Below are 12,090 nucleotides of genomic sequence, written 5' to 3' on the forward strand. Positions count from 1 at the left end.
CCAAAAAAACAAACGGGACACATTTTACAATTCCTCTTACCCAAGCCCTTTTTTTTCTAGACAAATGGTCGATGAAAATGCAAAAGCACCTAAAACACAAATTTGGTACACACCACTTTTTTTTTTGGTGCAATTTGTGCCAGAATGCAGCATATTTTGACTGTTTCTATGCAGCTTGCAATACTTTAGCTCTGCCTGCACCTTTGGAAAAATGTTATGCGAGTGCCTACGTTGAAGAAAAAAAAAAAGACTATGCCATGGGTGTAATGACGTCAACAATTCCTATAGTAGAAAGGATGGGAACAGAAGCAACGTCACTTTAAATGGGGATGAAAGAAGGCAGCAGACAGTCTTTATGGATCAGACCCAGACTGCTCAAGGATTCACAGAAAGATTAATGTATTCTCAAAAAAAGGATGGGAGCGGGAGCATTGCCCTATCATGCGCTTTCACGAAGAGCATAGAATGACTGAATTGTCCACTTCATAGAAAAAAAAAAAAAGAAGCGAGAACGTCAGAATTCCAGAAAAGCAAACCTTTTTATAGTCCCATAGTAAAGACACCAGAAACGTTTTGTTTCTAAGGTAGCCTTTTTTTTAAGAGAAAGGCTCACTTAAAATCGAAACGCTGAATAGCTGTTTCTATACTATAGGACATTAAAAAGATTTGATTTTCTGGAAATTTGACATGCCAATGCTTCCCGCTCGCATCCTTCTTTGAGAATACATTAATCAGTCATTGGCTGCGGTGACATTTCTCTACCCAGAGCTGCAGTGCAGTAAAGGGAAAGGTTGATTCTGACAGTAGTGCTGCGAAGCACAGAACACCACAACAGCAGCTATATCGCTTCTTGACTGTTGTCAGTTGTTGAGGATTTATTGCCAAGGGGACACGAAGGCACTAAGCAGTAAGGATATATTATTATGATAGAATTCATGATCCTCGTACCTTAAAATCATAGTGCGATCCTTTTAACTGTTCCTGTGCAGCATACATACATGTACCCACTCCTGATGTGTGCGCTGAATCTGCATATAGCGGGAAGCAGAGCAGACATTAAAATAGATTGTCAGATATGTGTAGGTTACAATCAAGAATATATAGGATTTCCATGCAGAGTTATTGCAATTAAAACCACATTTAAAAAAATAAAGAGACCTGTTTTAGTAAACACTTGTATTCCCCATAAAACAATTCTGGGGCATCTATTCTTAGAACTGTGCGTTGTGCAGTTCCTCTGTTATTCCTCCTGGAAATGCATTGCTACATTGACACTGGGTGTACACCCACACACCGAGGGTTTATTCAAGCAATGCATTAAACTGCACCATGTGAATAGACCATGACATCTAATCAGCGTGTAGGGAAACCCCCTATTGATAAAAGAAATGGTAACAGCCAGTTCATTTATTTATACGTTTTCAGGAGGAATAACAGAGGAGCACACAATGCAGAGTGCTAAGAGAATATGCTCTAGAATGGTTATTTCATGAGGGGTACAAGTATTTACTGATAAGCCAGGTCAGGAAAACTAACCGGTGTTCTTTAAAGAGAACAAATATTAGTATTTAAATTGATTCTAAACCAAATACTTCACTTTAACAACAAGTCATTGTCTTCTTTGGCATGGAAGAAATAAATTATAGTTTTAAGTTTTATAGTTTTAGGTTTCATTGTATATTATGTGACACGAAGTAGTACAAAACGTGATCTTCGCATTAAACAAACTAGAACAAACTAATTCTAATGCTATTATTACGTGTACAATCTACTAAGAGATCGTCCAATTCAGACAAGCACTAGAAGTCGCCAATTCCCCTAAAAAGCCAACTCCGTGTACTATACCCTTCCTTACTTTTGAGAACATGAATAATTTAGTGCCATGTTTGAACTGTAATCTATTTACTTACCATTGGTCCCATCTTTCTTTAGCCAAGAATCTGAGTGCTGTAGAATATCTCTACATGCAAGTCCAAAGTCACCAATACGAACATGAGGATCTGGTCCTTGCAAGAAAATATTTCTTGGCTGTACAAGACAGAGGCATGGGTCAGTCCACATGTGTGTGGTATTAATAGTGTATGTTATAATTAGGAGCAAGAGACTTCCACACGATTGTAAGGGTCTATTACACGACTCTATTCCATATAGTTGGAAAAAAAAAAAAAGGTATACTTACGTATACCAGCCTGATGGAGGTCAAAAGGAGTCTTTTGGCCCTGTCGGGTGAATGGGGGCCTATGGATTAATTTGACATATGCAATGGGAGCTTTCCCGACACTGCAAACGCCGTGTGAATTCCACCTAATAAGGCAGATTTTTTAAGCTGTATTATGGACCCAATACCTAGACATAGGATCCTATGGTGATTCAAGTCTGGTTTAGTAGAACTGCATGAAGTCCGGGTATTGCGGCTATCAAGTTGTTTGAATGCAGATCGGATGTAGAAATATTAAGCTGCATTTATATGTAGCAATTCTTTAATCCACAGATGAAAGGGGATTATAAAGTTAAAAAAATAAATAAAAATCTACTAATATTTTATGTACACTCATCGTTCACATTGACCTTTTTGAACGCACGTTTGTTAGCTGCAGAACATGTATTCTAAATGTTGGATTAGCGACATTAGGCGATAATTTTAGGATGCACTTTTGACCAATGATAAACAAATGAATAATAACCGTTATTTCAATGTGTAAATGCCTTTAAAAGGGGGGTGTCCCATCATGGCAACCACTTTCTATGAGACATAAATTAGGGTACCCTGCTCATGAACCCCACGAAGAGCGTCTCTCCCTCTCCAGGGCTTTGCACAACAATGTGTTTTTTATTTAAAAACATGGACGCCCATGATTAGATATTCTTCAGATTTGTTCTATTTTGTGCTAGAAAGGTCGTGATTATGGTTTGGAAGGCTGAGGTACGTCCGAGTCTAATGCAGTGGATGTAACTGCTGAACAAATATGTACCTACGTATCAGAAACTATATCTCAGTTTATGTGACTGCACATAGTGATATAGCTATAATCGCTATCTGCAGTGTAAATGAATGGAGAGAAGTGTATGACGCTGATTGGTCAGCGTCATACACTCCTCTGTACAACGCCCACTTGGTCATATAGTGAAACACGCCCAGTTGGCCATTGAGAAACTCATTAGCATAAAGCGAATATAGGTCATAACTCGGTCAAAAATGATCGTTTTTCTAAATAAAAAAAACACTGCTGTAATCTAGATTACAGCGCCGATCACATCATGTACAATATAAGCCACTTATAATGTGGTGACAGAGCCTCTTTATTACTCTGTAGTCATTTTTGTATGGTAATTGATGCTGGCATCTGTGTATTGGTGCTTGATGTTATGATTATAAGTATAAATTGTACCTTTCATGTTCTTGTTTTCAGAACACAAAAATTTAAAAATAGACTTTTCTTTTAAAAAAATAAAAAAAATAAAATGGACGCCCCATCAGCTTTCCCCCAGTGATAACCGCTGATCGCTGAGGTTTCAGTAGCCAAACCCCCACATCAGCTCATAGTCAGGAGAGTTACCTAGTCATACTTGTAATAAATCATTGCGTAAAATTAAACATGTCCCATATGGCTAATATACTATACCTTCAAATCACGATGGAGGACGCCCATTGAATGGACGTATGTTACACCTTCCAAGAGTTGGCTGAAAATGCTCAGAGCACTACGGACATCCACAAAGTCAAAGCATTCTAGGGACAGATTAGTAAAATGAAAATATTAAACAAAGATACACTAACAAGCATAGTTAATAAAAGTTACCAAAAAACACGTTCTTGTAAAACTTTTTCCTGTTTAGATTGAGTCAACATATTGCGCAGAACTGTACACGGTTTATAATCCCGCACATTAGTCTACATCTAAAATATTTCAGATACAAACATTGGGGGCCAAACAAACTAAATCCATTAACTCACTAGTATAAATTCTGGAGACTGCAGACATTACCCTGGTCTAAGGCTCTTTTCGCACGACAGGGTCCGAGTGTCAGCTGATAAAAACGGCCGTTTTGCATCCGTTCCGAGACGTGTTTCCGATTTTGACCCGTTTTGCATCCGTTATTTTCCCGGTTAGTTTTAAAAACGGATGAATTTCGTTAGTAAATTTTTTGCCACACACTGCCCTCTGTAGATACTGCCACAGCCCCCCCCCCCACCGTAGGTAATGCCACACAGCCAGCCCCCCGTAGGCAATGCCACACAGCCCGCCCCCCCCCCGTAGGCAATGCCACACAGCCCGCCCCCCCCGTAGGCAATGCCACACAGCCCGCCCCCCCCCCCCGTAGGCAATGCCACACGGCCCGCCCCCCGTAGGCAATGCCACACAGCCCGCCCCCCTGTAGGTAATGCCACACAGCCCGCCCCCTGTCTAATGCCCCACAGCCCCCGTATGTAGTTCTACACAACACCCCCCATAGATGGCACCCCCCTACCTTTCTGTAGATAGCGCCACCGTTCCAGAAGTCCCTGACGTCACTGTGTAGACAGGGACGTCTCCTGCAGCGAAAACACTGGCCACAGTGCCAGGGATTCCGCTTCAGAAGTCCCTGACGTCACTGTGTCCATATATGGACAGTGAAGTCAGGCACTTCTCCTGGAACGGAATCCCCAGCCACAGCATTGCCGAAGCTGTGACCGAGGATTGGGGATTCCGCTCCTACAGGGAGCAAAAAAATACCCTCCTCCTCACATGAACTTAGCACTGTGGGGAGGAGAGCGCGGGCAAGCGACAGAAGACACAGGCTGTCATTCGGAACACATTAGAGTGTTGGCCGTGTATTAACCGGCCCCATAGACTTCTATGGGAGCCGGGCGGCCGGCCGAGAATAGGGCATGTCCCATTTTTTGACGGACGTTTTTCCCTGGCCGTCAAAAAAAATAAAAAAGGTCATGTGGATAGGGGCTAATGCGTTGTAATAATCTAACAATGCCAACTACCGTAAGTATTTCCGAGTATGTGTTCACGAGCAAGAGGATGAACTAATCATGCTGAATTTACATAAAATGTCTCACTTGCAGAATCTCTCCCTTTCCTGTAGCGCTCGTTTCTCTCTTCAATCCAGTCCCATAATGACCTTTCACAGAGCTTCATCTGTATGTGCAGCATCAAATGATACTGAATCTGGGCAAACACAATTACATTTAATAGTCAGATATTGCTGGTTAATATGTAAAAACATTTTTGATGAGTGTCCGTTTAAGTATGTTTCGGAGCACAAGCAGGAAGGAGAAGGTTGATCTAGATTAGTACCATTGTCTTACTGCCATTCAGCAGTCACGTTGTCTAGTCTAGATCATTCCCTATATCAGTAGTTCAAACATAACTTTTGTTTGCGTCTTGGCCGCTATGGTAATTTACAGGTGATTGTGTTGGCTTGCGCACCTCCCCACTCTAAACGCTGTGTAGTCTGGACCTCCCCCCTCGTACTGCAGACTGGCTGTGTAGTCCTGACTTAACCCATAACTCTACCTAACAAACTCCTAGCAGCTGTGAGGTTGTGGTAACCACACTCCAAACTAATTCCAGCCTATGATGTTTAATTCTGTTGAACACTTAGCTTTCAAAATGAAAGGTAAAATCTGATTGCCGTGCGCCACACCACTACTTTGCATCGGCTTTGGAAATGGCTCCTGTATTTCTAGAATAAAGATTAAGTAACTGACCGGTAATGGCATTGTACTCTTCTAGGAATATTTTATAATGTACAAACACAAACTTATGTTGTACCTCAAAGTGTTGGTGCAAGCAGAGTTCTTTCTGAGGGCACTCTTCATCACACGATGAATCACTCCCCTCATCAAGGTCATCTTCAGAGTTGAACGGGCATCTGTCTCTTGGACAGACATTGGAGTAGGATCGGACATTGGCATTGGTGTCTTTATTTCCACATGGGTTAATATCAGACATACTGTAGTTTTTTATCTTGCTTTCAGCAGAATACTTGTCCTTATCCACAGAAGCCATGTTAATACTCTGTGAGGCTCGGTTCACCGACTGGTTTTCATCTGTTGAGTCAGCAAACACAATAGATGCCTCACTGCTTTCTACACTTTGCATTTCCTTATTGTTCCTGTAATAATGCAAATAATTGGTTCAATATGACACAATCCATCCACCAGGCAAACAATGATGAAGAAAATCAGCTACTGCAGGAAGTTTATAAGTCACTTTGTGCAATTCTCAAATACCTTGTTATAGTTAGAATCTTATCTACCCCACTCTCGTTGGTGTGCTGCAGGGGCTTGAAGTGTACCAACCCTTTTTAATAACTTAACAGGTCAAACCGTCTGTGCTTATTACTGTAATAATTATCTTCACAGGGGGTCAGAGCTCCATTTTTGTAGTACAGAGCTTTCTCAGAGTTAAATTGTACAATTCTGGCTGCCAGTAGCCACCGCTAGGGGGAGCTGAAGAGCTTACAAAGGACATTTTTTTATAGACTCCAATGGGAGCTAAAATAAGCTTCAATTAGTTCCCCCTAGTGGCAGCTGCAGGAAGTAGAATTAAAAAAAAGTATATTAAAAAATGTTGCTTCAACACCTAAAGCAAATTTATACGATAATGAATCAGCACAATTTTAAACCTATTTAGATAAAAGCAAACAAACAAAAAGGTCCCCTTGAAGGCTCCGTGCACATGAGCCCTAAGTGTTTCCCTAATTATTATACTGGGCTGCTATTCATGGAATCCCCTAATATCTAAAGTGACTACGAAGTTGGAATTACTTACTCCTCAGACTTGGGGTTGCTGGAGTCTTTAATAGCTGGTAATGTGGGAATCGGCTTACCTAAAATCCACAGCACAAAAAAAAAAAAAAAAGTTTTAGAATATGCAGAAAGTATTGCATAATTTTGTCATTTTTAGTCATATGGTAAGTGGATGCTGAACGGAGGAGATATTCGCCCCTAGCGGCATTACCTCTAATACTGTGCTATTTAGCGGCACTATACGGTGCCTACCTCTTTGTAGTACAAGTCTGTCACATTTTAAGCATGTCAGAAATGATAGCAAAATCCAAGGGAGTCAAAAACGTGAGAAAAACCAAAAACAAACAGCGCCACTTCTGTCCATGGGCTGTGTCTGGTATGGGGATCAACAGCAATACCAGACAGCCCGTGGACAGAAGTGGCGCTGTTTCTGAAAAAACACAAGCCCTTTTTTCTTCCACTAAACTACCGAATAATCCAGGAGGATCACCTAGCAGAGGAGGATAATTTCAGATTTTCCATTTTTGAAGGCAGCTGTTTTAATCTGTACTGTGAAGACTGGCTAGAATTCATCTTTATGAGACTGCCTGACCGTGATTATGTGCGTGAAAAACAGTCACATACATTTTGAATTTGGAGGCTGCACGTGTTCCATCCACGCTGTATTGTACCCAACGATATTAGGATGATGTAATCCGGCCAACACCTTAACTTCACGAAGTACCTGTTAATGACAGAGGGTTAAAGCTGTATTTGCAGAAGATCGTCATAAGTTAATAGCATTTTACACAGTTCCCACGAATGCTTCCTTTTGCGTGGACATGCCTATTTATATATGCGCCTACCCAGGGCACGAGCGCCACATCAGTCTTCTATTCATTCTGTCAAAAATTCCGAGGTGGGTTTACATGTAGCAATTACCTCACTTTGAAGTAGATCAGAAAATAAGAAACCGTTACAAATGCTCTTTGATCATGGTTACCACTAGGATTGCTCCCCCCCCCCCCAGAAATAGCGCCACTTCTATCCAAGGGCTGTATCTGGTATTGCAGCTCATCCCCATTGTAAAGGGTAATGACAGGACGCAGCTAATCATGGGGAAAAGAAGATTTATCCTGCAAGGATGAAACAACTTTTCTCTGTCTATACTAGGAACATATCGCTAGATTTAAATGCAGAGATCAAACCAGCATCCAAATGATTAAAAGGAACCTCCGATAAAAATAAATAGATATTTAGCCTCCATATGACAACCCATCATGATCTGAAGATCCCTTTTCATAATACCTTTACGGTTATCCTAATACCAGTGCTGAGTGTTTCAAAACACCAGAAACTACATCATTTAGGACAGTAGTTAAAGGGGGTGTCCAGGTTGGGGGCTGTTTTTTTTTTATACTGATGACCTATGCACAGGATTATCAGTATATGATCTGTATATGATAAAGTGAATAGGAGCAGAGATGCAGTAACCCAGCTCAGCCGCTATACATTAGTCGGAGCCATCCGCTTCAGGCACCGACCACTGTATAACATCCGGTGCCCGGAGGCAGCCGAAACAGCTGATCGGTGGGGGTTCCGGGTGTCGGACCCCCACCCATCATATACTGATGACCTATCCTGTGGATATATTTACAGTTGTAGTGCACACAGCCATCTCAGGAAGACCACATGCACTATAGAAAGGACATTTTATATAATATACCTTCTTACAGTCTCTCCTGGACACTTTCTTAATGAGGATTTTCTTAATGGCGTAGAACTGACCATCTAATTTGTTTCTGACCTAGAAAATATAAGAAACAGAACAACATTTCTGCAGAATGACAAGACTGCATTTGAATAAAAATAACATAGGAAATACCCCGACACTGCACTGGTAGATCTGTCACATACAACGCTCCTTCTCAACGATATCAAGTGCTGACGCTATGTAATATACGGTGAAGCAGGTTTACTATTGTTGTTGTGCTAGAATTCTGTCCTAAGGTGCATCTTTTCTTTTTTTGGGCACAAATCAATTTAGACAAATTACCGTATTATTTTGTGCCAAAAAGAACAGCTGTTTGCACTTTACTGGACACTTTTTAAAAAAGTGTTAAGGAAAGGGGGTGTATCTTAAAATGTGTAAAAAAATGTGTGTAAAAAAATGTTTGCAAAAAACTGGAAAAACCTAAGAGGAGGTATAAAGAGGAAAAAAAGTGTCTAAAATGTCTAGCAAGAGGCACCAAATTTATCAAACAGCCTGCACCACCGATCAATTTGGTGCATCTCCTGACTGCCTGGTCTAAGTTTACGATGTCTAAATCTTAGATAGCATTAGTAAATCCGCCCCATTGTGTGAAAATTGTGCCTCAGCAGCAACAACATGTACAGAGAAGCCGGGAGCTGTCAGAGAAGCTGCGGGTCTGTGTAGACACTCACAAGGACAGACAAGTTCTAATGAAGTCAACTCGTCCGTGGAGCCACTAACTGCCCCCCTACAGTGCGAACCAGGAAAACCATATAAAGCACATTCTATATGCTAAAGTAACCGCCAGCGGGGGGCGTGGCTTGGCGCGCAACGGGAGCAGTCGCATGACTTGAGAGCTCCGCTGTGGTTCCGTGCTATATTGATCCTGTGACTATCCTGATCGTTCCTTACCTTCATCATTACGTCCCGGAGATCCAGGCAGCAGTCGGGTGGTAAGAGTGGAGTTATGGGCCCCACGAGAGGTCAAACGGCCGCGGAAAAGCTACAGAGTTATGTCCGGGAAGAAATCAAAGATGGCGGCGTGCTTCCCTGCAGCAGCGCTCAAAGGGCAATGAGACGCCTGGTGGGTCGACATCTTCCTCAGCGGTGGTGGAAGAGACAGAACCGGAACCTACTCCGACAGAGGTGATGAACAAACTCCTGGCAGCCATATCAGCATGCAAGACCTCGTTGACCGGTAAGATGGAGGAGGTGAAAATTTATATAGGCCTCATAAGGCAGGATATGCAGACCCTGAGAGAAAGAGTGACACATGTGGAGGACAGAGTGTCTGGGGTGGAAGACAGGATGGCGGCCATACCGAGTGCGATTACAGATCTGGAATCCATGACGGAGTTATTAAAACAAAAAAATGATGATCTGGAAAATAGGCTGCGTCGGAATAATATCCGGATAATAGGAATGCCTGAGAAATCGGAGGGCCAAGATCCGGGCGAATTCATATCTAAGTGGTTGAAAGAGATAATGCCAGATGCACCTTACTCGCAGGCCTTTGCAGTAGAAAGGGCGCACAGAGTGCCGGCAAGACCGCCTCCACCGGGGGCCCCTCCGAGGCCGATGTTGGCCAGGTTGCTTAATTGTAACGACAGGGACATGATCCTGCGTCAAGCCCGCCGACTGCAAGGTATTAAATATAATGGCGTTGCTATATCCATATTCCCGTATTTCTCGGCTGATCTGCAAAAGCGCAGAGCTACGTTTATGGCGGTGAAAAGGCGGCTGAGGGATCTCAATATCCCATATTCTATGGCGTATCCTGCAAGGCTGCGGGTAGTGGATAACGACCGTTCTATCTTTTTTAACTCTCCGCTGGAAGCCGACGATTGGGTGAAAGGGAGGAGATCGCCCCGCCGCGTGTGACCCCTTTGGAGGGTGAAGATGGAAAGTGCTGGAATTTAAGATGATGCTGGAGTTTCTCATGCGCCTGATGCAGGCTAAAAGGTTTCTTTTTGCTGGTTGATCTCCTGTGTTTAAGGAGGGATTCCAATGTTATGGTACACCCAATTTGAAGTCTTATCCGGCGGGTGAATGGTTCCGGAGGCCCTGGAAAAGGGGCATTCTTCTTCGCCCCATTTCATTTGAATGGACTGTCGGGACTTTCAATCTGTTACCATTCGGTTCATGGAGCTTGGCCTATAGTGGGAAGGAGTGATCCGGCCGAAGTAAGAAGGGGTCCCAGTTGAAGGACTGCAGGAGTGATCCGGGTATATGCGCAGGACGCATATTACATTTAAATATTGCTGATATATTGTTTACACTGCTGCTGGACTTATTATCCTCCTGTACGAAGTTATGGAAAGGGCTTAAGATGCATTATGGTGTTTGAAGGTGTAGATAGGGAAGGATACGTTAATGCTGCCTAATAGCACGGGGCCTTCCCCGTTACTCTTTGGTGCCACGAGGAGGGCATGATTCGGCAATGGCCTATGTGTCATCTCGCATTGTCGATACAATTTACTGTTTATATGTTAGTTTTGTCGTTTATGTTTTTAATGCCGTATTTAGGCGAAATTATACTCATTTATGAATGCAAATGTCTAAAAAGTCATACAGTACACAGAAGGTGGGGAAAGGTCACTAGGGAAAGTATATGGATAATATGCAGGAGTAGGGAGCCATCTTCCCTCCGAGGCAGACATAGCTTCCGGCCTCATTAATGGCGTCTATATCGATTGTGTCTTGGAATGTACGGGGGCTGGGTACTCCGAGGAAAAGGGCAGCCATTTTTGCATGTATCCGTAAATTTAATCCCTCTATAATATGTCTGCAAGAGACGCATTTAATCCCAGACAAAGCGAGATTATTGCGTAGACCTTGGATCCAATGGTCTTCACACTCTTTCCATACGTCCTACTCCCGGGGGGTATCGGTATTAATCCACAAATCCCTGAGGTGGGAAGCGGTTAAAGTTAAAGTGGATAAGGAAGGTAGATATGTGTTTATACATGCTTACATCGACACTATACCATTTGTATTGTTGGGCCTATATGTTCCTCCTCCGGCAAATATACGAATTTTACATGAGGCTGCCGCATTTGCTGCCGCTTACCCACAAGCTACGGTACTGGGCATGGGGGACCTTAACATGGTCATGGATCCCAAATGTGATAGATTTAGAGGAGTGATGGATGGTGGGGATACATCGGTGTCTCCAACAGAGTTGAATTTGCTATTTCAAGAAATGGGTTGGTTAGATATATTTAGGTGCAAACATCCGAATGTAAAGGTGTACTCATGTCATTCTATCGGTAGGAATTCCCTGTCTCGTATAGATTATATCTTTGGGAACGCTCTAATGGTCCCGATGGTAACGGATGTGTCTTATGAAGTAAGGGGAGTGTCAGATCACTCTCCGATGGTTGCACGTTTCATTCACCCAGGGCCTGTGAGGACTGGTAGCTGGAAAATTCATCCATTCTGGCTTACCCTGATAGGGCCGCAGGATCGCATACCAGATCAACTGGAGGTTTTTCAGGATACTAATAACTCGTGCGATAATCTTAATATTTTATGGGATACCCTGAAGGCCTACCTTAGAGGCTGCTTGAGATCTACAATCTCCTACATAAAAAGGGAAGCGGCAAAGGAAGAG

At 42.7% G+C, this 12,090-nt stretch overlaps 1 protein-coding gene across 3 annotated transcripts in view; it reads right to left on the minus strand.

Annotated features, from left to right (window-relative positions):
- Positions 1–12,090, minus strand: part of EIF2AK1 (eukaryotic translation initiation factor 2 alpha kinase 1) — a 39,316-nt gene that overhangs the window by 1,913 nt on the left and 25,313 nt on the right. For all 3 annotated transcript variants that reach the window (XM_075830254.1, XM_075830255.1, XM_075830253.1), the window contains exons 6-13: positions 8,451–8,531; positions 7,370–7,469; positions 6,768–6,825; positions 5,766–6,108; positions 5,051–5,159; positions 3,624–3,730; positions 1,911–2,028; positions 949–1,028 (exon numbers count right to left, since the gene is read on the minus strand). In XM_075830254.1, the coding sequence (XP_075686369.1) occupies positions 949–1,028; positions 1,911–2,028; positions 3,624–3,730; positions 5,051–5,159; positions 5,766–6,108; positions 6,768–6,825; positions 7,370–7,469; positions 8,451–8,531 (996 nt within the window). The remainder of the gene's footprint in view (positions 1–948; positions 1,029–1,910; positions 2,029–3,623; positions 3,731–5,050; positions 5,160–5,765; positions 6,109–6,767; positions 6,826–7,369; positions 7,470–8,450; positions 8,532–12,090) is intronic.

Source organism: Rhinoderma darwinii, chromosome 6 (genome assembly GCF_050947455.1).
Source record: "Rhinoderma darwinii isolate aRhiDar2 chromosome 6, aRhiDar2.hap1, whole genome shotgun sequence".
NCBI lineage: Eukaryota > Metazoa > Chordata > Amphibia > Anura > Rhinodermatidae > Rhinoderma > Rhinoderma darwinii.